This window comes from Panicum hallii, chromosome 5, assembly GCF_002211085.1.
Source record: "Panicum hallii strain FIL2 chromosome 5, PHallii_v3.1, whole genome shotgun sequence".
In the NCBI taxonomy this organism is placed as follows: Eukaryota; Viridiplantae; Streptophyta; class Magnoliopsida; order Poales; family Poaceae; genus Panicum; species Panicum hallii.
Window position 1 is genome coordinate 12651827 of NC_038046.1, and position 27655 is coordinate 12679481.

The window sequence follows — 27655 nt, forward strand, 5'->3', positions numbered from 1 at the left end:
GGGCAGCCGGAGCAGCCTGCATGGCACGTCGATGAGCCCTCCCCGCCGCCAGCACCGTCGAGGAGGACGAGGTCATTGTAGCACCGGTTGCTGGGACGGGGCGGCCACCGTTTGCGAGCCCCGACTAGGGCAGCCGCGTCGGGGATGGAGGCTGCGCCGGGGACAGAGGGCCGGCCCCCACGCGGCACGTCGACGAGCCCTCCCCGCCGCCGGTGCTGTCGAGGATGAGGCCACCGCGGCACCGGCTAGGGTGACCTCGCCGGGATGCCGCGCCGGAGATGGATGGCCGGTCCCCACAACACCCGTCAAGGACAAGCAGATCCGGCGTTTGGGGGCATAGATCCTGCGAAGAGGAGGGCGAATCCGGCCCCCAGAGGCCGCCGCCGCCGAGGGGCGGAGTGGGACAACAAGCAAGGTTTGAAGGCTGGGGGAAGGAGGGAGTGGGGAGGGAGGGAGGCGGCGGGTGAAACTGGCTTTAGCTCAGCCGGAGGCTGTCGCTGGTGCTAGCCGGTCGCCGGCGGCAGCGGCGGCCACCGGAGGCAGTTGGTGCGGGGGCGGGAGGCGGCGGCGTGGTGTCGCCCCCTGAGTCGCCAAGGAGGACGAAGCAGGGGGAAGGCGACACATTTTTTTCCCCTTGCCTATCTACCATGTGCGAGGAGGTGATGGAGAGGAGGTGCACATAGATCTACGGTCTATTGTGCACAGAGGAGCGTTGGAGAGGAGGACATGAAGATGGATCAATTCTGAATTTGACATTATGCACTTTAGTATTTGCTACCTTATTGGATTCCAGTGCTTCGAATAACAAGGGGTCACTCTTCTTCCTCAGGCTGCTGATCATGCCACCAGCATGCTCCCTCGCCTCACCGTCCAGCGCGGAGCGAACTGCACGGTCACCATGACCCTCGCAGTCCGACAAACCGGAGTTAATCGCTCGGCGGGCAACCATGCACAGGGAGCCTGTGTTGGCATCATAGACATGTCCTGCCATGCTGCGGAGGCATCTCGGGCCATGAAGGCAAATCTCTTACCTAATACTGTAAATGGCAGCTGACATTCAGCAGCCTCTGTTTGTTCAACGTACGATAAGGTACTCCGATTTTAGGGCGTTTACTGGATTCTAGTTTCATCACATCGGATATAATTATAATCTAATTACAAAACCAATTGCATAAATGGATCAAGAAATAAATTCATTAATTAGCGCCTAATTAGTCCATGATTTGACCATATTGTGCTACAGTAAAATATACTAATGATGGATTAATTAGCTTAATAGATTTATCTCGTGAATTAGCATCTTTAATTAATAGATTTATCTCGTGAATTAGCACCAGCTTATGCAATTAGTTTTACAGTTAGTTTATATTTAGTCTTTCTACTTGGCATTAATTCGGATTAAAAATTAGTCCTGAACAGGCTGCACACTCCTGTACGATAGCTAAGAGCATCGGTTTTCAACATCATATCAAGCTATTAAACTAGTATAGGCAAATCCGGAGCAGAGGACCTGCAACGATCGATGTTGTAAGCCGTAGGTTGTGTCCTCAATTCCTCATCCTAATAAAGAGTAAATGATACGACTTTAGGTGCACGACAGTGTTGCAGAATTGCCTCGTCGGCTCACGCCAACTAGGAGCTAGGCGTGGAGACCATCTCGTACTCTCCCGACCGTCTTCTCTTCGAACCGCACAGGAACGCGCCCCCGAGCCGCTGTTGCAAGAAGAGCAGCGCGGCGAGCAGGGCCGCCCCGCACGGTACGGCCACGTTCCACCCGACGCCGAAGAGGTCGTCGCGGGGGCCCGCGTACGCGAACGACGGCCTCAGGCTCGGCACGTAGCTCCGCCTCCTGAACGCGTCGTACGCGTGCGGCGCCGCGCGGATCGCGGTGCTGCCGGCGTAGAACCACGGCGAGAGCGCCCGCACCCTAGAGCCCGAGAGCGCGTTCCGGACGACCTGGGGCAGCAGGAACCCGTCCAGGACCAGCCCCGCGTACGCGGCGAGGTCGTCCACCAACGCCGGCCCCGGCCGGGCGTCGCTCGTGTGGACGATCCAGACCACGACAGCGCCGAGGGCGTACAGCGGCAGGCATACCCAGAGCGTGCTCCTCTCGGCGTCGGCGTCAGATGACGACGACGACGGCGACGAGCCCTCGCGCTTGATCCCCGCTTGATCCGCCGACCGCCGCGACGACAGGGCGAGCTGGAGGAGGCGCAGCTGCAGGACGAGGGCCAGCACGGTGCTTGCCCGCAGCACGAGCGCGTTCAGCTCCAGCAGCCCGCCGCCGGTCAGCTTGACGAAGTACTGCCTGCGGCTGTGGCTGCGGCTGTCCCTGTACGTGTCCTCGAGGTTGAGCACGAGCGGGATCACGTATCCCAGGGCCAGGACGACGAGCGCGGTGACCGACATGGCCGCGAGCACCTCGGGGTGCTTCTTTACGTGGCGCAGCTGCAGGGCCGTGAAGACGCAGGACAGCGCCATGGAGGCCACCAGCATGATGCTCTCCATGTCCATCCTGGAGACCGACTCCGCCAACCGCTCCACGTACATCCCGTCGCCGGCGACCTCCAGCGCCTCGAAGAACAGAGGGTCGTCCGGCTTTCTCAGGCTGCTAATCGTCCCGACGGCGCGCTCCCTCGCCACGGCGTCCATCGGAGCGAACTGGACGGTGACGAGCATCTCGCAGTCCGACTCCGACGAGGAAACGCTGATCGCTTGGCAGGCCACCATGCACAGGGATCCTGCCCTGGTGTCGTAGACACCTTCTGCCGAGATGCGCCGCAGCTGCGGCGAATTCGCAGACGACTTCCCGTAGGCAGCTGGGGCATAGTATCGCAAAGTGTAGCTGACGTTCAACAGCCTATGCTTGTTCACCTCTTCTGCTGCGAAGGCCGCGTCAGCGACCAGCCCGTCGCCTTCGACCAAGGCCGAGCCGATCGTGACCGGCGAGGCGTACCCGGTGAGTCCTCGTTTCTTCAGGGAGAAGCCGAACGCGAAGTCCCGGAACGAGGAGTTGCCGGGGAACCTGCCCTTCCTCTCCTTGCTCAACGCCGGCATGGAGTCGTAGTGCTTCTTGGCCTCCTCCACCCGGGTGTAGTTGTACTTGATGCCGGCAACCTGGTAGGCGTAGCCCCCGGTTCTGGACACCGAGATCACGGCTGCTGCGTCGCCGTCGAGGTTGCCGCTCGCGTTCCAGATCATCCCGGCGGCGACGCTCCGGTCGCAGAGCGACCACACGGCCGGGAACCAGAAGCTGGCCCCGATCCCGCACTCGCGGACGGCTAGGTCCGCGCCGGACTGGCCCGAGCTCGCCACCCGGCACGCCCTCAGGCAGAGCCGGCTCCGAGACGAGTCCCAGAACCCGTCGGCGACGAGCGCCTCGTCCCCGACCAAGAAGCCACGCCCACGCCCCCACCGTGCGGTGTCATTGGATGGGAAGGCGGCCGACTGGTTGGTGTAGAACACCATGTACGCGCGCACGGCGCCGTCGGCGGCGGCGCAGCGCATCTGGTTGATGTACATGCTCTCGTGGCGCAGCGGCAGCGGGAAGCCGCTCGCCGCGCGCCCACTGGGCGGCCTGTACTCCAGTCTGTAGGAGCCTCTTCCGAGCAGAGCCCTGAGGAGGCTGCACGAGAACCCCGCGCGGAGCACCCGTCGGGCGCCAGCTGGCGGCGGTGTCGGCGGACAGGATGCGGCCTCTCCGTATGCGTAGTCATCCTCGGCGTAGGCGACGAGGGCGATGGGGTTGAAGTCGACGCCCCCGAGGCGGCCCGTGACGAAGGGCGCGGAGAGGTTGGACGGCCGCGGCACGGTCAGGCGGAGCACGACGTCGGAGAGGACGACGACACCGGAGCCGTCCTCTCTCGCGTAGGAACCGGAGCCCACCATGCAGAGCTCCGCGGCGGGGGCGGTAGCGGTGGAGTAGTAGTAGCCGTCGAGGTCGAAAGACACGGAGTGGGGGCGGTCGCCGTGGCGCCGGGTGATGCGAGCACCGTCGAGGGTGAGCGTGGCGGAGAGGTGGGTGACGGCGGGGTCGGCGGTGGTGCTGGCGGAGCCGTCGCGTGGGTGGAATGAGAAAGCGCGGGCGTAGGACCGGCCTGGGGCGAAGTGGAGGTCGCCGCCGCCGGAGAAGTGACCGGTGGAGATCCAAGGGAGAGTGGGCGGTGTTCCGCCGAGGGAGTGGTCGGGGGCGGGGACATCTTTGGCGGCCGCGTTGGAGTGGCAGAGCGAGGAGTACGACGCGGCCGTGGCGGCGGGGAGCAGCAGGAGGAGGCGGAGGAGGAGGAGAAGACGGTAGAGGTGGCTGTGAGGCCGCGCCATTCCGGCCAGAGTGAGGCAGCAATTCGATACGCGAAATGCTCTGTGGCTGCTTGTCGCCGAGCCGGCAGCGTTGGCGCGGCTGGTTTAGGCCTCTTGTCCGGCGGGGCTAAACTTTACAATGTGACATCGGATATTTAGTTGCTAATTATGAGTACGAGTAGTAATAATCAAACTAATTGTATAACCTTAGAATAATTTACGAAATAAATTTATTAAACCTAATCGAGGTTTAATAGACTCATTTTGTGAATTAGCCCTAAGCTTTTGCAATTAATTTTATAATTAGTTTATATTTAGTTTTTTAATAAATATTGAAATATACGATGTGACACGATTAAACTTTAGCTTCAACGTCTTCTGATCCAAACATCCCCTGGGGGTGGAGAGACGAAACCGAGGCTGCAATTTTGTAGGTCCTGCAGCGTCTTCCCTACGTCCGATCCGAGCCGTCAGCCATGGTAATGGACTTCAGGAATTTGGAGCTGGGGAATTGATTAGTGGATTGCTCCATGCGTCGTCCTCATCTACGCATACAGCAAAGAGATACTACGATCATGTGGTTCAGAATTGAGAGGGAGACCAGGACCTTCAGGTATAAGAAAAGTAGTAAACGTCAACCGTTAGTGACCTGCCTCTTGGCACGGTAATTTTGCTCCACTGCAGACCAGAGATGCACACGACTTGAGGGCTGAGGCAGAAGGATGCCGTGGTCAGCACGGGGGCTGGAGGAGAACTCAACTACTCAAGTGCTGGCTGCCTGAGTGCTCCAGGATGAGTGGTGGTGCAGAAGCTGGCGCGGCGGCTCATAGCCGAGCTGAGCTCCGCCGGAACATCCAGCCCTGCCGGCTTCGCAGCGGCCGGCACTGTAACTCCGCCGACCATCCCGGCCAGCCATCCATCGACCTCCTGGCTGCACGAGACAGAACAGTCTACATGACAGGCACAAGCCGACACGGCTGGCTGAGATTACCAAGAAGGAAACGAGGCATACAGCAACCTGACAAACAGCAGCATCGTCGCTAAATCGGCAGAGGTGTAAAAACGACAAGAACAACGCGCACATAAAACCGGCCGGCACACACCGAAAGGCAAACACAGCGGTAATAAACACCAGACCAAACCAAATGTCGAAATTACTGTTCATAGATAGAATAGAAAACGCCACAGGCACAACTTGTCTCTAGAAATTTTTTTGATGGAAACTTGTCTCTAGACATTAGAAATTACTAGAAGAAATGGGGTGAATTTGCAGGAACTAACGAGCAAACGGATGGGTCAGATAGCCGCGCATGGTTCTGGGGGTAGAACCCAACAACTACGCCTCCCTACTTCTGAGTCCTGATTTCTTGATGCTCTTACGGCTTCAGGCTCGATGGGGTGCCTGCTGTCGCTTTGGCGGCTCCAGGATCCTGGAACTCAGCGCAATTGACGCCTATCTTGGCGAACACCTTCAGCAGATCCGCGAATAGCAGTTTCAGCGGGGCGTTGAAGTTGGCGGAGCAGATCTTGCCACCCTCGTCGACGACGTCCTGCTCGCCGTCTCCGATGAGGCAACCAACTTGGGCACCGGCCATGTAGGACCTGCATCCTTTCAGGATTTTGCGCCCATGATTGCGGAAATGGCCAGCAACGAAGTCCTCAAAATTCTGTAAGAAGTGAACATACATCAAATTTCGAAGCATCAAGATTGTGAGAAGGGGTCAGTTTTCTACTCTTTTTTTTTCATAAAACGGTTTATCTCGCTCGATAGCTTTCTCGTTCCACGAAGGTGCGCGGAGCGGATCAAATGGATCTTAGTCTATTCATGTTTTTTTCTCACCCAAAAACATTCTTCACCAATGAAAACGAATATTAAAGACCATGGTTGCTTTAAAAAATAGAGATGAATATATCGACAGAAACATAGCAAGGAAAAACATAAACAGAGCATACATCTTACCTTTGGTGGATTGCGAAGAGAGCACTGCATCGTTCTGCAGGATAGCAGAAAAGTCTTTTCATTATACGCCATAGATAGCTTCTCCCCAAGAGGAGTGTTAGCATACATAGCATGCCCAGGTTCATTGAAAAAAGGTTTGGCATTCAACACCAAGGCCTGAATGGAGACCAAGACTTGCAGCATGGTTGAATTAGATGGGTTCCACTTCTCACATCCAGAACCAGCCCAGGTGTTTAAGAGACTAAGACATACTTTTCCACATTCATAGAGATTCGGGTTAAGCTGCAATCCTCTAGAGCGGTAATTCACTAGCTGAAAGAAATATATTGACATGCATATTCTTAAAAATTGGAAACAAAGAAAAATCAAGCTATCATAGATGCACGTGACATCTAAATATTCCTTACCGGAGGTTTACTTGGATATCGATATGGGAACTGGACATCAAAGAAGAAAAGCCCATCATGGTAAGGAGTGCCTGCTGGTCCAACGATGACAGCTCTAAGAAGGTCCATTCTATCCTCGTAAACTCTTACATATATCATGTCTGTTCAATTTGTAGAAAGTACATGTAATAAGTACATGAAAATACTACACTGCACTGCACATGAAAATAATTGCATCCCATGTTGTTTTCTGGTTAAATTGAACTCAAAGTCATTTTAGGCACACATGGAAATTGGTAAAGATCAACAAGTCTGCTCATCTGGTGAGCATGTAGTCAGGAAAGGGCAAAGGACCAATATTATGAAACAGTCTGCATTTAAGAAACAAACCTCTAATATCTTTAGAACATTAGACTATGAAAAAAACAGTAGCTACTTACCTGGCAAATCATTCTCTAGGACTTTCCACTCATGCTGTATCCGCTTAACCCAGGCCTTAGGTGGCTGTTTAAAAACCAACTTAATATTGAACTGAGGAAATAAAGTGAAAAGGAGCTTGTCCAAAGTTTAAAAATAGCTACCGTCTTGACAGCAGGAGCATTTAATAAGTAGAAATGATCACCATGATCATTAACTGTATCAAATCGTTTAAATGTCTTGTACTTCTCATGAACTTCACTACTGATGATCTCAGTTTGACTGGGCTGATGTGGCATCTCAGCAGAAGTCTCCTGTGGTAAAATTGCTTCCACACCAGGTGGAATGCCCATGTAATTATTCGCACCAGAGTTTAAGCTGCTACCACTTTCCATCAGTGGACTGCTATTACTATAGTATTTATTGTGCTCCTCTCCAGGTGCCACACCAAACTGATTGTAAAAATATGGAGCAAGCATCGTTAGGCCATCCCACGGAGGAAGATTTGTTGCAAGGATAGCACTTGAGCCGGCTACATTATTATCAAAACCTCCCAGGTCATTCCATGGCCCAACCTTTGTGACAGGAATAGCACCTGGGCCGGCAACATTATTATGATAATCTCCCAGCCCATCCCATGGCCCAACCTTTGTAACAGGAGTAGCATTTGGGTCTGCAGATATACGACTCTGAAGTTGCCCAACAGAAAAGGAAAAATCAGCACTCTGAAGTCGCCCAACAGAAAAACGAAAAATCAACCACTAACATAGTATAATAATAACCAAGGGTACTAAAAAGAAAGCAAGTCTACAAAATACTTCACCATTGCATGCTTTATCCAATCCATATGAATAGCAGCTTGCTTATTCTTGTGATTTTCTATCTTCTCGTCAATTATCACAACTCCGCCAGGATCAACATCAGCATCAAGTTCAATTATGTCAGAAGGAACAACCTGTAGATTGGACAAGTGACATATTTAAAAGAGACAGGTTTTGTGGCATCTTAACATGTTGGAGTATTTAGAATGAAAAAACAAACTTAGCTAATGAAAATAACTGGACGAAGGAAGAACCAAATTTACCATTACCAATCATCTCATTTCCAAAAATATAAAAAATAATTCACACATAATGCATTAGTTTTCAAAGAAACAAGCTGCCTTTTCTTAAGAAATTAATGGTGATGTATTTCCATGTACCATCCAAAAAGTAAAACTAGAGAAACATAAGTCACCCACGCAAAAAAAAAAGGCACAAACTCTGTTACTTCATAGGAGAATCATATGGATTCTAAATAAATCTTAACAAATGAAATTATAATGCACCCCCAGATATTCTGTAAATCAATCACTATAAACAGATTAACATCACTGTTGGCGGTGGATAGAAGAAGGCAAATGCAATAATTGCAAGACATCTTGAAAATACAATATCCAATAACAGACTTGCAGGTGATCAACACATGCCATGTTAGCTATGAAGAAAATTTTGTTACTGCAGGTGAGGATGTATATAAAGTACTCATGCTAACATGCAGCTATGGTAAATATTCCACATAAAAAAGTAAAATGTAAGAAACATAATGCTAAAGAATAGCCGGTCACTGCTTATGAAAGAGTTGCATACGCAAATAAACCTAGATTCTGATGAGGCTGAGGTATATTATGATCTGATAGTAAGTGATATCCCCTAATGTATATGCATACATATATGTTATCAGCTTAGAGAATACCACAGCTTTCCAGTGATCACCCAAATGCTGACTAGAAAAGACCGACAACACAACAGATCACCACAACGAAATCCTTATCACTACAACATCCAATCAGACAACAACCAGCTGACTGCAAGACCAGACACAATTTCAGCTTCTATCGCCCATGTAAGCATGATTCAGATAACACATTTCAGGGTGCAGCACAAAAGTGAATCACAATCGAGCACCAAAAAATTTAAATTTCGAAAAAAAGAAGGCGCCCAATAATAAACGATTGCCGACCTAATTCATTTCCTCCTCGCTATACTGACGTGGGCATCATCACCAAACCAAAGGGCGATCATAATCGGACAACCGTACACGAGACCAAAAAAACCGTGGCACTAATTCTCACTAATCAGTAATCACCAAACCGCAGTCGCGCATTACAACATCCATACCGAGCACTCCAACAGCTCATAGCCGCGGAACATATAGAAAATAAAGCGAGGGGGAAAAACCAGTGAGAAAGACAAACGCGTTTCCAGTTTCAGTGTCACCTGGGTCAGTTTCCGCTTCTGGCGACCGGAAGAACACCCGGCGGCGTCCTCCGCCGACACCTCGACGACGTCAGGATCGTCGAGCACCGATTTCCAGCCATCCCCGGAGCCGGCGGCCGGACAGCCCCTACGCCCGAAACCAAAACTAAGCCACCAAACAGAACAAGCGTGAGAAGAATTTCAAAATTCGCCCCCAACCGCGCGATGAGGGCGCGAAAACGGCTCGCAGGCAGGTCCGGAGGCGCTTACTTGGACGAGCCCTCCGCCATGGCCGGTAAGCGCGAGCCCCGTCAATGCGATCACTCGCCGGCGAGGCGGCGGCGGGAGCGCGTGGAGCCGTGCGGGGGTTTGGGGGTGCTGGTTGCGGGCCACAGAGCGCAGAGGGGGGAAAGACTTTATAGCAGAAAGGGTGGGAGCCTGGTAAGAGAGAGCAAGCAAGGAAAGAAAGCAAGGAATGACGGGCCCCGCGTCCACTGCCAGGTGGGGCCAGTGCCTGACGCGGCTGTGGCTTCTGGGGATGTGGGGACAGTGGAGTACACCTCAACGCATGACGCTCGTAGTAGCACGCGTGGTTGGCACAGAGGCTCAGCGTGGTGGACGCAGCCGTTTCCGTGGTTTCCGTTGGGTTTTCTTTGGTAGACTTTTAGTTTTGCCATAGCTCAAGTATCTTCGTATAGTAGTAATTAAGTTTTGCCATAGTTCAAGTATCCTTGTACAGTAATAATTAATATTGTCTTGGTATATCTCAGTATATATAGTAGTAATTAATGTTGCTAGTTTTTAGGATTATGTAATAAATATCTATATTAAGTAGCTCACTATCTATAGTAGTAATTAATATTTGCCAATTTTAGATGACCTTATAAGTCTATGTACTTCACATATGTTGCCAACAAAATTTGATAATATTAATTACTACTTAGTCGTGTACAACACTTATAAGGCCATAAGAAATTGCCATATTAATTACTAGTATAAATAATGAACTACATATAGTATTTGCAAGGTAATATTAAATTGGCATATTGCTTACTACCAGGACTCGCATATAGATTTACAAGATCATTATAGGTTGGCAATGCTAATTATTACTAGCTAGTGAGGTACATGTATTGCAAATTTGTGTCCTCAAAATCTCTAACAATAATTAGTATTGCTAGCTTTATAAGATTTTGTAAATTATGCATTGTTTCCTTTTTCTTGGCAGTATTCATTTTTACTATGAGGATTAAGAAAACTTATCTGTTTTACACTAGCACTCATGTTGCAAATTTAGGTATGAAAATAAATCTAATGCACATGGATTGTTCAACCGTGTACGAGCCGAACAAGACAGATAAAATTGACTCCCCCCCCCAATCCAAATATAAGTTGTTTAGTGTATCAACACGCATACAATGTAGCATTTTGACTCCTGTGATAACATAATATTTCAAAGAAAAATAATCACAACTTTTCATGATGAATTTAACCAAATCAATTTCATCTTTTCAATCTATAAAATTTTCATGATGAATCTAACAAAAGCAATCTCATCTTTTAAATCTACATAAATTTTCATCTTTTGACAATCAAAGCTATTTGACGAACAAGATTCTAAATAGCTTATATTTTGTAAAATAATCTAGGGAGATAAAATCTATAGAAATTCATACCGTTGGAATTTATTGAAGATTTTCTCCTTCTTTGGTGAGTTTCTAATTCCCTCCAAAGCTATGCTTCGAGGTTGGAAGGATTCGAGCAGGTCATACGCTCGACATTGGTGGTTGCCGTAAGGAGGGGGCAATGAAGTGGCAAGTGGTGGGGGACTAGGCTGCATGGCAGGATGGTAGTGGTTCATCATGTTTGGAGTGATTAGCATAGCAACAATCAAGGTGGGAGATCTGGCACCGACACCGATGGGATGGGGATGGCCGTGATGCGTTGTGGGTGGAGGGATCAGTGGCAACGATGGTCGAGGGTGGTAGATCTGGTGGTGGTAGCGGACAAGGGCGACTGATTCAGCAGCAGTGGCGGCAGGGGTGCCAAAGCAGCAGAAGAAAACGCACTCTGATGTCAAGATCATGGCAACAAAGTTGGGTTGTGATGTTGGATCTTACCGTTAGACCACCTTGGTCGCGAGGGCGAAATCATGAAGTGGAGGGGCATCGAAGGACCATAAGTTGGACAGGGATGATAGTTGGGGAGTCATGTTAGAGTGATTTGTGGCGGTGATGGCCGTCAAGGACGCTGGGTCTGGAAATGGCGGCGGTCGAGAGCGATTGATCTGGCGGGGGTGGAGGCAGCGACGGTCGAAATCGTGGAAGATGAGTTGCCGGTAGTGAAGGATTGTAGATCTAGAAATCACAGCGGTTGGGAGCAGTGGATCTGGTGGCGATGGAAGTAAGAGGGCACCGAAGCCATAAAAGAAGAGTTGGCGATGATGAAGGATTGTAGATCTGGAAATTGCGGAGGTTGAGAGCAGTGGATCTGGCGGCGATGGAGGTAGGGGCACCGAAGCCATAGAAGATGAATCGACGCCGACGAGAAGGATGGGGGATCAGGACACAATGGAGGTAAGGGAGCACCAAATCGGCAAAGGTGAAAGGTGGTGGATCTGGCAGCTATGGAGGTAAGGGGGCACCGAAGCTTTGGAAGATAAGTCGACGATGGCGAACGCTGAACACAGTAGTGGGGAATGAACCAAAGGTGGTTGTGAGAGGAAATGGGATGAGGAACACGACGGTAAGGGGGCGATGGCAATCCATATATATAAGTAGGCAGCTGCATCTAGGCGGTTGCTTTCCTATCCAACGATCACAAATTCAAAGGATTAGAGATCTCCGTATTTGCTAGCACATAGGTAGCATATTCCAATAAATTTTAACTATATTAGATGGGACTCAATGTGGTGTAGCAATTAGCAAAGCAAGCCTCCTATGGAAAATTGAGTTTTCATGGTACTATTTTGTTGCATTGGTACCAGAAGTGTACCTACAATAGCACTATTTTCATGGTCAATTGTGACTAATCTCTGCATATCTATTTTTCTAGAGCGGTGCATTTCTTCCCGTCCTTTGATTTTTGGTCCATCATGTGTCAATTGTCATTGATAGGTGGAACCGATATTAAATATGCAAGAACCGGATGTGAGGATTTGAAACCATGTAGAATTAGCGCTTGGCGAGTAAATCGGAAACGACTGAAGTCCTCAACCGATACGTACTGGCTTATTACTTCTTTAATTATAATAAAAAATATCATTACAAGATACATGTAGTGTATAATCTATTATAATTTTTTTATAAAATTATATTTAGTATTATTGTATGCTAATCAATATATTTATATGGCTTCGCTTCTAGCAACACACGAGCATATTTGCTAATCATGGTAAATCAATGTGTGTTTTTCTTTTGAGTAATACCACTAGCAAATATAACCTCCCATCGGAAATACTTGACATTTTGTCAAAAATCTAGTTAGACTTATGGAACTTATACTATTAATAACTTTTAAAATATTTAGTCTAGACAATATGAAAAACATACCTATAGATTTGTCTTAAAGTGCTACTATTGAACTAAAAATATATTTTTAAATTTGTAAACATATTATAGTAAAAACAATAATTAAAGGTAAAAATGTACCATGTCAAAAAAGCTTTTTATTGCAGGGAGTGTCGGTGTTTAACCGGCTGCCCACCGTGGGATATACCCAAGGTGGTAAGTTTTGGGTGAAGGGACGCCGAGATCAGGAACTCGAAGGTGCAAGGAACACAAAGCTTAGACAGGTTCGGGCCGCAAGATGTGTAACACACTACGTCCTGTATGGTGGTTTGTATTGCCTTTGGTGTAGAATGACCTAATGATCTTTTGTTTTGAAAGGGGTCCCTAACCTCCCTTATATATCCGAGAGGCCAGGGTTACAAAGATACCAACCAACACTAGCTAAGGAATCGTACCAGAACATAACTCGAGTAGATTCCTCCTGTATCGGTTAGCCTTATCTCCTATTTAAACGGAATAAATAAGAGATAAACAGAATGAATAAGAGATAAGACGAACTTAATCTCTTAGACCTCTTTAAACTACGTCATGTACCCAGTCCCATGGCCCCGGGTCTGACAAGCCCCCCAGCTCTTCGTAGCTGAGTACTGCAGGCTTATTGAGTACTTTCGAAGTAGTCTTCGTCTTCTTCTGAAGCTTCATCTTGAAATCCTCCTTCGAGTACTTTCTTGGCTGCATCGAAGCTATGAGGTGCTCATGCCCCGAATTTTATTTCTACTATGGTGTGCGATTGAAAAATCGCACTCCATATGGAGTAGCCCCCGAGCCTTAGGTTGAATCAGAGAATCAGGCTGAGGGTCCCATTAATCTGCAATCCTGCTTATCCTTCAAAAAATTTGAAAAATAAGTAGTCGATGCCACGTATCCCGCAACCCCCGAGCCTTGAATCCAAATCCCACAAAATTTGGAGATAAGGATCCAACAACCGTGGCATGCAGGCTAAAAATGACAACTTGCGAAATTACCAAAATGATGGTACAGATGATGGGTATTAGATTATTAATTCGAGAAACCCCATTTTTCGGGCTAACTAACCCTGAAAAAATGGTTAATCGAATATTTAATCCAAACAATCCACCAAATAACCCCTCGACTTCGGAATATTCTCGGAAGTGACTCCTAAACTTTGGAACAGTAACTTTTTCCCACCCCGCTGGTTATTTAACCCCGCGACAACAGTAGGGAAAAAACCACGCTTTCAATCCGCATTCCGCCAAAAGCCACCAAAATCCCCAATCTGAGCCAAGCGCCGCCGCGATCCCCCCAAAGAAATCCTCCCGCTCCAACCTCCCCGCCACTCTCCCTGCAGCCCCCGAGCATCTCGTGGCCAGCGAATCGGAGATGGCGCCCAAGAAAGCAGAGAACGAAGAGAAGAAGAAGGAGGCACAGCCTTCAACCGCAGATTGGTCACACAGTAAGTGCTCCCTCAACCACCTGAAGAACCTAGTTTCCGAGGGGTTGCTGCAAGAAAAGACCCTTGTCAATTGGCGCCCCTCTTACCGCGAACCTTTTCCCATGAAAAATGTTGACGAAATCATCACATTTCTCCATTTTGCCGAACGGGGATTGGCCCTCCCCTCTTGTTCCTTCTTCCGAGGCCTTCTGTATTACTACGGGCTTGAGCTTCACCATCTCAACCAAAATTCTATTTGCCACATTTCAATTTTCATCTATTACTGCGAGGCTTTTCTTGGAATTGAACCCCACTGGGATCTCTTCTGCTTCCTCTTCCGTATCAAACCACAGCCCACCTCCAAGAGCCTTTCCGTTGTGGGGGGCGCCGGCATCCAACTGCGTCAGCAGGTCGGCGACAAATATCTCACATACAAATTCCCCTCCAACCTTCCTGGATGGAAAAACCATTGGTTTTACGTCGAAAACCATGCTCCCCATCTTTCGACGAGGTCGAACAGACCACCTGTAGTGAGGGGAGAATGGAACCTTGAACCCTCCGGCGGGGAGATGGACCAAGTCAAAGAGCTGCTGGACGTCATTGAGGCACAGAAGAAGAAGGGAGTGACCGGCGACTCCGTCATGTTCGCATTTTACAAATGTTGCGTCCAACCCATCCAGCAGCGCCATCGCCTGGGATTTGAGTACACAGGCCCCGCTGATCCTTCTCGCATGTGCGCAGAGGATTTGCCAGATAAAGTCGCGCTCCAGCGAGTTCAGCGGGTGCTGCTAGACGTGGACGCCGTGCCGTACGTGCCCACATTGTTTTCCGCACGGAATCCGCCCAAACCAGTGAGTATTCGACTTCTTTTTGCTGAAGATAACCGCTTTTGCTCCGTTACTTAACTGAAGAACTTTCTGCAGGGACACACGGAGCTGTACCGCAGCTACCCGCCGTGACCTGACGTCCCCCGACCGGACCACCTCCTCCCCTCTGCTGCCGCTGAAGCCAAGAGGGCTCGCCTTGCTGCAGCTCAACGCAGCAGCGAGTCCACCGAAGGCGTGGGCTCGCAGGCGGGAGAAGGAGCTGAAGGAGAAACTCGCCGGGACAACTCCTCCGAACAGAGCGTGGAGTTGACCGACGCTTTGCCGCCGGTGCCGCAAGGCCATCGACTGGTGCGCAAGCGCAAGGCGCAGGAACTCGAATCCACCGGGTAAGAGTCTATCGGTTTGTTGTAATGCGGTACCTTAATTCTGAGTTGTACTTATGACATCCTCCTGTAGTCCTTCCGCGTCCCTCGCCCGAGCCGGGCCCGAAGAAGAAGAGACGAGCCCCCCGGCCGCCGCCGCCATCACCATCGCTGTGGCGGGGACCACGCCACAAGCTGGTGAAACCCCGCCGCCAGTAACGGAGACGCCGCGTCGGGCCGTGCGAATGAAGAAGGCCATTAAGAAGAAATCTGTACTGTAAGTCTGCCTCTTGTTGCACTGCAAATGATTTGATCTTTCTACTTATGTGTTGACTAACTTCGACTTCATTAGTGCTGCAAGTGCCGCGGACCTCCAGCTGACGCCAACTTCGACTGCCCCAGCCCCCGGGTCCTCGACCCGGGAGGAATCATCAAGTGCTGGGCTAGTCGCCGCTGCGTCGGCCCCGAGGCATTGGCCCCCAAAGGGTCAGGGCCCGCGGAGCCAGTCCCTGGGACAGACACAATGCTGCCCGACCTGCCGCCTCCCGAGCTCCAACAAGTCAAGGCCGTGGCCAGTGGCGAGAAGCAGGTCGAGGCCCCTGGCGCCGCTCGAACGGGTGGCGCAGGTGAGCATCTGACCGCCCCGGCTAGCTGCCGGGATCAACACGCTGTATGCTGAAAACCTTTGTGATTGCAGGTGCGCAGCAGCTGACAACTGAAGAAGTCGTGGGCACCTCCGGGAGACCCGATGAGCCGCAGCTGGCTGAGTCAGGCTGTCAGGATGCCGTCGCCGCCGACCTGGCGGGTGACCAGCTGTTGTCAGACGGCAACATAGAGATCCTCAAGAATGCGCATGACCTTGCCATGGTGAGGCCTGAAGACTGTACTGCCAGATAATATATCGAATTGTTTATCTGGACTTCCCCTTTTTGCAGAGTATGATCGCTCACTCCCGGAAGCAAGCAGAGGAATTTAAGGCCATTGCCTACGAACGCAAGGAACTTGCTGTCCTGAGGAGGCGCCTTGACAATGAAGAGACGGAGAACGTGCATCTCAGGGAGGTCAACGCCGAGCTCCAGCAACAACTCGAGGAGCAGAAGAAGGAGCTCGAGGCGCATAAGGAGCAGCTCAGGGAGCAAAAGAAGGCGCACCAGGTAAACCGTTGCATCCCTCGGGTATTTTGCACTGTATAACTCACCCTGGGTCTCCCGGGCGGCCCCCCTGAGGTCTTCGAGTTCCTCGCCTAGCGTCTTGATTCGCTGAAGGTTGTCGACGAACTGTCGCTCAGTGTCGCCGATCACCTTCCGCAGCCTCTCGACGTCATCTGTACGGTGATACAGCAGGTTCTTCACGTCAGTAAGTAGCTCTTCTTTACTCATTAAGGTTCTCCTAAGCTCTATGGTGGACGTGGTGGATCCACCCGGAGAAGTCGAAGCAAACCCCCGGACCCTGCTAGAGCGTCTCCATGAGGCCCCAGAGAAAGTAATGAAGCTCCTGTCCGAGGCACCTATCACGTGTGTCAACAATGCCCTCGCAATCGTGAAGTCCTTCCTGCCGGGCGCGAAGCTGGAGATATTTGCTCAAGGCATGGCGGCGGACTGCACCGAGGAGCAATTCGACAGATACCTCTTAGAGGCCCAACCTGTATCAGAACACATAGTTCAAGGTGTAATGCATGATTAGGGTACTGAAAACAAGTATTCGCTTCCTTGTATATATATGGTTTCTTTTGATGTCTCTACTTGTGTATGTGCCTAGGCTGAGTTGGCATCCAGGCTCATAAGGCGTAAGTAGTAGACGCTACCCTGGGTGCAACGACCCTAAAGGTAGCTACGACTCGTCTAACAGATTAGCCATAACTCGATCGAGCAGGTCTAAACTTGTTAGGAAGAAATGCGAGCATCATTGCGCAATTGCATTGCTTAAGGCAGAGCTACTCCGAGTGCATTGACTCTGGATGTAGTCAGGGTCGCTCCTTATATGAGCGTGCTCCGCAAGTTAAGTGGGATCCGGACGGACGGATCGGACTTGTTGGGAGCAAATGCGGGCATCGCCGCTATTGTGCCGTGGTCTTGGCAGAACCGAGACTACTCTGGTACGACCACGCAGGATGTAATCGAGGTAGCTCTTTATATGATTTTATCCAACAACCTGGGTATGAACCAGTCGAACGGATCGATTGTGTTGGGAAAATACGACTGCTGTCACGTGCGACCATCCAGGGTCGCGGCGAAAACTGATATGGAGCGGATTTGATCGGAGCGGAGGGTTCCGTCGAAAAATGAAGTCGATAAGTTATGAATGTGGCCATAACCTTCGTATCATTCACGACAAGTAGTCAATTTACACAAGTGTTTGCACGTGACCGCGGCCATCGTGTGCCTGTGAAGGAATGTATAGCCCGAATATTGTGGCATACAGCCTCCAAATTGTTTCGAGGAAAAGAGATCTTCCACGCCCCCGGGGATTCGGATATCACCGGGCATTTTCTTATGGGTAGAACTTGCGCAAGTTCTGAATGTTTCAGGAATTCGGGATGTCATGACCCTCGGGACATTGTAGTCGATATGACCCTGGTCGTGTGACCTGCTTGACGACGAACGGTCCTTCCCATCTTGAGTTGAGCTTGTGCAGGCCGGATTCGTCCTGAATGCAACGCAAAACCAAATCACCAATGCTGAACGACCGCTCCCTAACGTTGCGATCATGATATTGACGGATCCCCTGCAAGTATCGGGCTGACTGAACGAGAGCGGTGCAGTGAACTTCTTCCACAGAATCGAGCTCTAACTGCCTCGCCTCATCCGCCTCGCCTTCGTTATACATTTCAACCCTGGGAGACTTCCACATGATGTCAGCTGGTAAAATAGCCTCAGATCCGTATACAAGGAAGAAAGGCGTTTGCCCTGTGGCTTTGGACGGTTGGGTCCGAAGCCCCCAGACGACATGCGGCAACTCATGCATCCACTTGCCTCCCTTTTTGCTATTTTCATCATATAATCTCTTCTTGAGGCCGTCAATTATCAAGCCGTTCGCCCTTTCGACTTGTCCATTGGCCCTTGGGTGTGCGACTAAGACATATTTAACTTTGATGCAAGCATTCTCGCAGAACTCTCAGAACTGGTTCATCGTGAAGTTTGATCCTAAGTCCGTGATGATGGTGTTGGGGAAGCCGAAACGATGCAAAATATCTGAGATGAAGTCGACGACCCGATCTGGCGTGAGCTTGGCTATCGGCTTGTACTCGATCCACTTAGTAAACTTGTCGATAGCTACCAGAATATGGGTGAAACCGCCTAGCGCCGTCGTGAAGGGCCCGATCATGTCAAGACTCCAACAGGCAAAAGGCCAGGATGGCGGTATGGTGATGAGGCTGTGGGCTGGAACATGCGTCTGTTTGCCGAAGAATTGACAATTTTAGCACCTGCGCACGAGATCCTCCGCGTCGGTCACTGCGGTGGGCCACCAGAAACCGGCCCTGTATGCTTTTCCCACCAGCGTTCTTGAAGCTGCATGGTTGCCGCAGATGCCTTCGTGGATCTCCCGCAGTATGTCGTAACCATCTTCCTTTGTGACGCACTTTATGAGAACTCCTGACCGAGCGCCACGCCGATAGAGCTTGCCGTCGACCAGGACGAAGCCCTTGCTTCTTCGAAAGACGCGTGCCGCTTCTGCGCTCTTGGCATCGATTCCCGCTGGTAGCCGTTGATCTCGAATGAAGTGGATAAAAGCCTCTCACCAGTCCTCTTCCAGCACCATAACCTCTCGATCGGGTTGTTGGGGACCCACGTCGATGGTTACCTGCGGAGAAGACTTGATGGATGGCTGCTTGAGCTCCTGGATGAAGACTCCCGACGGGACCTGGGCACGCGTGGACCCCAGTTTGGACAGGATATCCACGCCAACATTGTGCTCCCGCAATACGTGATGAACCTCCAGGCCGGAGAAATTGCTTTCCAATTTGCGCACTTCCTGTACATAAGCATCCATTGTCTCCTTGTTGCAGTTCCGTTCCTTGTTGACCTGCTGAACAACAAGAAGAGAGTCGCCATATACAAGTAGTCACTTGATCCCTAGTGATATCGCCAAACGAAGCCCGTGAAGCAAAGCTTCATACTCGGCTTCATTGTTGGATACCGTCCACAGGAGCTGAAGGACATATTTCAACTGTTCACCTCGTGGTGAAATAAGCAGAACACCAGCGCCGCCACCGTCGAGCTTGAGGGACCCATCAAAATACATGGTCCAGTGCTCTGGCTTGTCCACTGGGGTTGGGACTTGATTCTCCCTCCATTCAGCCATGAAGTCGACTAGAGCCTGTGACTTGATTGCAGTGCGTGGCTTGAAGTCGATTGACAAAGCCCCCAGCTCCACTGCCCACTTGGATATGCGCCTCGTGGCATCTTGATTATGAAGAATATCCGCCAGCGGGATATCCGTGATCACAGTGATCTTGTACTCGTCGAAGTAATGGCGTAGCTTTCTTTATGTGATTAAGATTGCATACAAGAGCTTTTGAACAGCTGGATAACGTACCTTGGATTCGGAGAGGACCTCGCTGATGAAGTAGACAGGCCTTTGCACTCCAAACGCATGGCCTTCCTCGCCTCGCTCGACTACAATAGCACTGCTGACAACATGAGTTTTCGCCGTAACGTAAAGTAGTAGATCCTCCCCGGGCAACGGTGCCGAGAGGATCGGAGGTGACTGAAGATGATGTTTCAGATCCTGCAAAGCCCGCTCGGCTTCCTCCGTCCAGTGGAATTTATCCTGATGTTTCAGGAGCTTAAAGAAGGGTAGTCCTCGTTCCCCGAGTCGGGAAATGAACCTGTTCAAGGCCGCCATACAACCTGTTAATTTCTGCACATTCTTGATTGTGGCCGGAGCCCCCATATCAGTGATGGCCGTGATCTTTACAGGGTTGGCTTCGATGCCCCGGTTGCTGACAATGAACCCGAGCAATTTCCCCGAAGGTACTCCAAAAACGCACTTGGTAGGATTGAGTTTCCACCAAAATCTGCGCAGACTGTTAAATGTTTCCTCCAGATCTGCAATCAAGTCGCTGGACTCCCTGGTCTTGATGACCACTTCGTCCACATAAGCTTCAACGTTCCGGTGCAACTGATCCGCGAAACACATCTGGATCGCACGCTGATAGGTCGCTCCTGCATTTTTTAACCCGAAAGACATGGTTTTGTAGGCATATGTCCCGTACGGGGTGATGAATGAAGTCTTGATTTGATCCTCCTCCTTTAGCGAGATCTGATGATAACCTGAGTAACAATCAAGAAAATAAAGAAAGACGCAACCGGCCGTCGAATCGACAACTTGGTCAATGCGCGGCAGCCCAAAATGATCCTTTGGGTAGTGCTTGTTGAGATCAGTGTAGTCGACACACATTCTCCATTCATTATTCTTTTTTCTTACAATAACGGGATTCGCTACCCACTCTGGATGGATTACTTCTTTAATGAATCTAGCCGTGAGAAGTTTAGCGATCTCCCGTTTGATGGCCTCACGCTTATCGTGGGCAAACCTTCGCAGGCGCTGCTTTTTAGGCATAGCCTTCGGGTCTACATTCAAAGCATGCTCGATCAACTCTCTAGGCACCCCTGGCATATCCGCAGGTTTCCACGCGAATATGTCTCGGTTAGCCCGAAGGAAGCTGACAAGCGCGAGTTCCTATTTGTCACCTAAGCCCGCGCCGATGACAGCGGTCTTAGATGAATCTCCCTCTAGGAGCTGGATCGTCTTGAGGGCCACGTCATCAGTCGACTGGATGCTCGACTTGCTGGCCTTCTTGAAGGGAATCTCCAGCCCGGACTGGGAAAGCTGCTGTGCGGCCGCGAGTACTTCTCCCGAAGCATCTAGCACGCGTGTGGTCAAGCATATTGGATCACCTCCTGGTTGCAGTCATACGACTTCTTCAAGTCATCGCGAAGGGTGAGTACTCCACTGAGTCCTAGCATCTTAAGAAGCAGATAATAAGAAGCAGATAAAGATAATGCGGCACTGCCATGAACTTGGCAAGAGCCGGACCACCCAATATTGCATGGTAAGAAGATTCAAAGGCAGCCACTTCGAACTTGATGAACTCAGTACGATAATTCTCCCGCGTGCCGAAGGTGACTGGAAGGACCACCATACCAAGCGGGTGTGCCGCGTTACCTGGGACAATGCCGTAAAAGGGGGACTTGCTGCGAACCAGCATGTCCTTGAAATCCAGACCCATTTTCTTCAAAGTGCTGACGAAGATGAGATTGAGCCCGCTCCCGCTGTCGATGAGGACCTTGGTGAGCTTGACCTCCGCCACCACAGGATCCAGGACCAGGGGGAACTTATCGGGCTCTGAAAAGCTTGTCCACTGGTCGTCGCGAGAAAACGAGATGGGGACCTCCGACCAACGGAGTGGTCGTGGTACCGCGGGCTCGACGGACAAGATCTCCCGAAGAAGCAGCTTCTGGTCCCTCCTGGAACCGAAATCCTCATCACCCCCGAAGATAACGTTGACGACCTTTGAGGTGTCTTGAAATTTCGGGTTGCGCCCGTGGTCCTCTTGATCATCGTCATCGGGCTCTTTGCCCGCAGGCTTCTTGTTCTTCTTTCCACTGTCAGAATTGCTGAACGTCCTCCGAAGGTTGTAGCAGTCGATGGTGGCATGATTAGCATCTGGGTGCCACGGGCACTTCTTCTGCAGGAGCTTCTCAAACTCCTCTTGTGTCGTCGACTTCTTACCCCGCGAAGGACGATCGATAGCCGCGATGACATCATCTGGCTTTCGTTTTCGGGGTGGACCCACAAAATCCCGCTGGCCTTTGTCGTTGCGGTTGTCGTTTGGACGCCTCAGATTGCTGTCCTGACGCCGCGGGAACCGCTCCCGCATCTTCTCCTCCTATTCGGACCAATCGTGCATCATATCATGAAGGCCCGCAACAGTCTTTGGCCTGTTCCGCTCGAAATCCCTGTAGATGCCCGGGTCGGTGATGCCGTTGTAGAAGCAATCGATGATGTCATCCTCCGAGATGTTCGCGATGGTAGCGCGGACGTCGAAGAAGCAACGCGTGTAGGACCGCAGAAGCTCGTTACGTTCTTGTTTGCACTGGGCAAGATCATGTCGAGTACCTGCACGGGCAATCGCTCCCTGGAAATTGTCGATGAAGACCTTCTTAAGTCATTCCTAGGAGTCGATGGAGTTGCTGCCGAGGCTCTCCAGCCAAGTGAGCGGCGCGGGATCCAAAGCCATCGGGAAGTAGACGACTTTGGTAATGTTTGAACCCCCTGCTACCTCGTTGGCCGTGGAGTAACAACGGAGCCATTGTTGAGGAGCTTGCTTACCGTCGTACTTGGTGATGCCGATGGGTTTGAAACCCTCTGGGTACTTGTAGCTGCTGAAATGTGCAGAGAAAGCAGGAAACCGATCGCTACAGTCAGTACCTTCATTTTCGACTTCTTCGCGGGTCTTGCACCTGGAAGAGATCACAGTCCGCGCGTCGCGGCCTTCATTGATGTGCTGGCGCAAATCCTCTGGAGGAAGTCGATGATTGGCTTGTCACGGATGACCTCCTTGCGGTGGCTGCTGCCTCCCGCCAGGGGCCTGGCTCCCGCGGGCGTTGTCGTTGCTGAGATGGTGTCGAGGGCGGCCGCCAGCCGTTCGGCTATGAGCCTGACTTCGACTCTCACCCACGCGCTCCTCTCTGATTGTGGACGCCGGGTTGTGTTGATCCAGCTGGATCCAAGCCCTCTGCGCATAGAGAAGTGCTTTACGCACCTCCGGATCGTAGCTGCGCTCGAGAATGGCCGTCACCCTGGCGATGTTGGCCACCGGAGTCCTGAAACCCCGTTCGCTTACGGCGGCGAATTCAGGGTCAAGCTCGCGATGCATAGATCGCCTACGCTCATTGGCTCTCCTCCGCCGGATTGCGCGGGCCCTGTTTCTGGCCCTCCGCGCCTCACGATCGGCGTCGTTCTCGCCGCCGGCGTTGGCCATGATCTCATCTTCGGAGATCGCTTCAAAGTTGTTGATGGGAAGGTCCCCATCACCCTCGCCTTCTTCGGCCATCAGCACCTGGCGGGAGGAAAGCTCATGAGAACTTTCGTCGACTAGTTCAGTCGACCCCTCCGCCACGGTGGCTAATGGCCTGTCCTCTTGAAAAGGCAAGGGCTCAAGGTGGGTCACAAGTCGACCCTCTGCCTCGAGTAGATCAGAGAGCCTCATGCCCCTCCAATGCACAACACGCCCCTCCAGCAAAGAGGTGATCACCAGATCACCTGGAACAGAACAACCCGAAGCCCCCCGACATGAGGTGGCTTCAGACTTTCCGTCCTGGAGCAGCAAGTCCAGGTCCTGCTCTAGCGTGGAGCAGGACCCAGAGACGCCGGCCTCCAGAAGATTAGTAGCCGGTTTGCATGAGCCGAGTTGCGATCGGCCATGCGGATCCCTAGATTGGAACAAGTCCAAACCGGGAAAAGTTGTCGCGACACCAGAAGAAGTCGAGCCTGGAGCAGACTCCATCCCGATCTGTGCTGCGGAAGTATGGAGCGGCAAGCTGTCGAGCTCGTCAACGAACTTGTTGAGATCGCTGCGAGGATCCGTAGCGAAGGTTTTCGGCCTCATGTCGATGAGAAATCGCCGAAAATTGCCCGCACCATCTGCGATGCAGACCCACGAGCCAAAAACGAAAGTCGTTCCCTAAGAGGGAACTGACCTAATGAAATTGAAAGATGCCATCGAGCTCGCCGGTGGATCTTCGACGCGTCCCCCTACCTGGCGCGCCAGCTGTCGGTGTTTAACCGGCTGCCCACCGTGGGATATACCCAAGGTGGTAAGTTTTGGGTGAAAGGACGCCGAGACCAGGAACTCGAAGGTGCAAGGAACATAAAGTTTAGACAGGTTCGGACCGCAAGATGCGTAACACACTATGTCCTGTATGGTGGTTTGTATTGCCTTTGGTGTAGAATGACCTAATGATCTTCTGTTTTGAAAGGGGTCCCTGACCTCCCTTATATATCCGAGAGGCCAGGGTTACAAAGATACCAACCAACACTAGCTAAGGAATCGTACCAGAATATAACTCGAGTAGATTCTTCCTGTATCGGTTAGCCTTATCTCCTATTTAAACGGAATAAATAAGAGATAAACAGAATGAATAAGAGATAAGGCGAACTTAATCTCTTAATCTCTTAGACCTCTTTAAACTACGTTATGTATCCAGTCCCATGGCCCCGGGTATGTACCTTGTTGCGATTTGAAAAAGGCATAAGCCATGCGACATCTATATCTTGAAACATGTGATTATATTGGTGAATATAAAGTTATGACATAATAAAAAAACGAATCCACAAATATTGAAATAGGCCATGTGTAGTTCTAACTGATTTTGGCCATATTGCCGCAAGAAAACAAATTCCATTCGTTTGTACAGACACAATTTCCAGTCTCTAGTTTCGCATTGACAAACTAGAAACGCATTCCAGCTATAATTTCCAGGAACATCCTCCTTCCTGGCGATCTGTCGTGCACTAATACTCTGGCACATAAGATTGCTTTTGATCTAGCCTAAACCATATGTTCTCCATTTCTGTATATGTACATTTTCCTGTATTTCGAACCGGGAAAAAAAGAGTTCTAAGATGACAAAAGGATGTTCATTGTTGAAGGTCTCTGACTGTTCGCCCATGGAAATTGTCAATTCTTCCCCAAGAAATACTATCAAGTATTTCACTGTCCAACTCAGCTGTTTTGTGTCAGCTTTGTATTCTGTTAATTGGTCGAAGTGATCTTCTGCATCTCGGTTTCAGAACCTTTATGGAAGGACATCTCGGTTTCAGAACTACACCTGGTTCTCCCTGTCCAACTGAAACTTTGAGGCTCTTGCGGAAGGTGAAGGGCTAGGGTTCTGAACCAGCACCAGTAGCGGCTGGGCAGAACAACCTGAACCAGTCCTCTGCAACATTGCAAAGTGTCAGATTGACAGGCAGTGATCCCGGCATTGTAACCGTATACAACAGTATAAATAATTTTTTTTTGCGAGATCATTCGTGCCTACCACTCCGACGTGCCATTGATCCGAGACGAGGCCTTTGAAATCGGCTGCGTCCATCTCCTGTTTCGTCAGAAACAACAGTACGAGATGTTTCAGTCTTGTCTGCAGAACGGGCGGTGTGAGAGCTAGAAAACTTTATGAAACTTACCACACTGTAAATAGGAGGCATGGCGATCTCCCATGCTGATTTCATAAGGGGTATGACCGGCAGATGAAGCGATGCTTCAGGGATTCTGAAGTTCCACCTGGGAAAAAAAAGATGGGAACGAAACTGAATCTACCACCCTTTTGAGTTTAGGAGGGTGCTGTCAGCCCATGAGTTCTTGTACTCACCCAATGTACATGAAGATGCAGAACTGCACCCACTCGCGCACTAACACGCGAAACCAGTAGTTATCCGGTGTGTCATCAGCCCTCATGTACACCTGAAATCACACTGTCAGAAACACTGCCAAACCAAACTGATCATAACACAAAACAGTGCCGTGTGCTAAGCAAGTCTCGTACCATGATGAATGCCACTGCGGCCACCTGCATCGTGCCCTGAAATCTCCTGATGAAAAAACAAGAGCAGGAGCGTAAGCACATAGCAGTTTCAGGAGTTACCCATTAGGAAAATGCGCTCAAGAGGCAATCAGAAGTGAAACAGCTGGGAAGAACCGCGTACTTGAACATTGTGTACTTTGTGTTCAGAGCGCCGTGCAGTGAATGGATGTCCTCCTCCTCTATGAAGCTGAGCTGCTCCTGCAGAACTATCAGGTTCTGCGATGTGCGCCGGAATATGATGTAAAATGACGCGAAGTAGTTGATCAGCAGAAAGATCTGTTCCAAGTCACAGGGAAATTTCAGAACACACAGCAGTCGAGTATCCCTGTACACAAGTTCAGACAAAATGCTGCAATGCTGCAGCAGAAAATACTACATATCTTCCCTGAAAATTTCACATTTGGTTCAGGTTCAGCGAGAAGACTCACTGTGAAATAAGGGACCGCAGCCTTGTAGCCGATGAGGCTCAGGTAGAGCAGGCACCCCAGAACGGCGGTGGTTCGCCTCTCCCGGATGGATAGGCGCTCGCACATGATGCAATAGCCGTGCGAGATGAGCATGAAGGAGACGAAGGAGGCCGTCTGGAAGAGGATCCCCGTCACGTACGCGCCGAACGACATCCACAGCGAGCACGTCTGGAGGTGCACGCACGAGTACCTGCCAGCGTCTGAATTCAGCCCTTGCTAAAAAGATTTACTGCAGGTGTTCAGGGAGAGAGATGGCAGCCAGGCGGAACAAAGTGAAGGCCACCCGGAAGCTCACCAGAACAGGAATGAGAGTGCCATCTGGAGCGCCTTGATCAGTGGGACCAGGGCCAGGATCCATTGAAGGTTATTCACCTGCCCAAACGAAACGAAACCACTGCATGAGAACCACAGTATGACTCTCTGAAAAATTACTCACAAGTACGTTCCCAATTCCTCTGCATCAGGCTTCTACAGTTGTTCAGTACAAGAGCGAAAATTCAGGTTTTTTTGCTGAAAGCCTGAAACTGTTAACCAGCAAAACCACAAACCAAAAAAACGGACAGCACGTCAAACACGCTCCTTCAATTCGCCAGAATGCTCATCAGAACGTGCCGCGAGCAGCAAGAGCGCTGCGACCAAATCGCTGAAAGGAAACCTGACGACGTGAAGAGAGAGAGAGACCAAATGGAGGAAATTCAGGGCGACACTACCTGGAAATGGCGGTTCCGCCAGGAGCTGAACGCCCAGGAGAAGCCGGAGGCCGCCCATATGGCGAGGAAGCCCAGGTAGAGCGACGGGAGCGGCTGGTAGCCGTTGCTTAGCGCCGGGAGAGGGGACGACGCCTCCTGCATCTTCTCCTCGCACAGGCACCACGCCAAGCCGCCCCTCGCCCGGTCGCCCCGCGCAGACCCCCGCGAGCAGGCCCTTGCCTTCTTGCTCCTTGGTAACTGACGAGCGTGCACAGATCGATGCAGGAGCACGAGATCATGGAGGAGCGGTAGCGATGACCACGCATATAAAGAGGCTGGACCCCTGTTATTATTTTCTCTCATCTTTGTGCGCGCGCGCGATGGTTGTGTTGGGTTTGGCATCCGCGGGAGGGAGGAGTTCGTGTCGTGCGCCCCCCTTTTTTTCTCACCAGAAGCGTTG

General features: G+C 50.8%; 2 protein-coding genes across 3 annotated transcripts; both read right to left on the minus strand.

Moving 5' to 3' along the window:
* Positions 1–1443: 1443 nt before the first annotated feature.
* LOC112892435 lies at positions 1444–9699 on the minus strand. Its single transcript, XM_025959601.1, has 10 exons — positions 9570–9699; positions 9321–9465; positions 7886–8017; positions 7227–7751; positions 7086–7149; positions 6667–6806; positions 6260–6571; positions 5677–5966; positions 5063–5230; positions 1444–4399 (listed from the first exon to the last, which is right to left on the minus strand). Exons 1-10 carry the CDS (start codon positions 9587–9589, stop codon positions 1633–1635), a joined length of 4563 nt encoding a protein of 1520 aa, XP_025815386.1. The 5' UTR covers positions 9590–9699; the 3' UTR covers positions 1444–1632.
* A 15094-nt stretch (positions 9700–24793) lies between these two features.
* On the minus strand, positions 24794–27472 carry LOC112894956. 2 transcript variants are annotated; one of them, XM_025962810.1, is made up of 9 exons: positions 27217–27472; positions 26802–26878; positions 26468–26696; positions 26161–26315; positions 26001–26046; positions 25827–25918; positions 25642–25738; positions 25497–25553; positions 24794–25394 (listed from the first exon to the last, which is right to left on the minus strand). In XM_025962810.1, exons 1-9 carry the CDS (start codon positions 27355–27357, stop codon positions 25281–25283), a joined length of 1008 nt encoding a protein of 335 aa, XP_025818595.1. In that variant the 5' UTR covers positions 27358–27472; the 3' UTR covers positions 24794–25280. The 2 variants fall into 2 exon arrangements, with proteins under 2 accessions (XP_025818595.1, XP_025818596.1); XM_025962811.1 differs by having other exon boundaries at positions 26468–26674; positions 27217–27357.
* Between the last annotated feature and the right edge of the window lie 183 nt (positions 27473–27655).

What these genes read in the sequence shown, in the direction of transcription:
- LOC112892435 (XM_025959601.1), bottom strand. Translation starts at nt 9,589, where the DNA reads ATGGCGGAGGGCTCGTCCAA. An exon ending in ATGCTCCTGCTGTCAAGACG is followed by an intron (nt 7,150 to 7,226) that starts GTAGCTATTTTT and finishes GTTTTTAAACAG; the next exon opens with CCACCTAAGGCCTGGGTTAA. An exon ending in GATATCCAAGTAAACCTCCG is followed by an intron (nt 6,572 to 6,666) that starts GTAAGGAATATT and finishes TATTTCTTTCAG; the next exon opens with CTAGTGAATTACCGCTCTAG.
- LOC112894956 (XM_025962810.1), bottom strand. Translation starts at nt 27,357, where the DNA reads ATGCAGGAGGCGTCGTCCCCTCTCCCGGCGCTAAGCAACGGCTACCAG. An exon ending in GGCGGAACCGCCATTTCCAG is followed by an intron (nt 26,879 to 27,216) that starts GTAGTGTCGCCC and finishes TCGTTTGGGCAG; the next exon opens with GTGAATAACCTTCAATGGAT. An exon ending in GCACTCTCATTCCTGTTCTG is followed by an intron (nt 26,697 to 26,801) that starts GTGAGCTTCCGG and finishes AGACGCTGGCAG; the next exon opens with GTACTCGTGCGTGCACCTCC.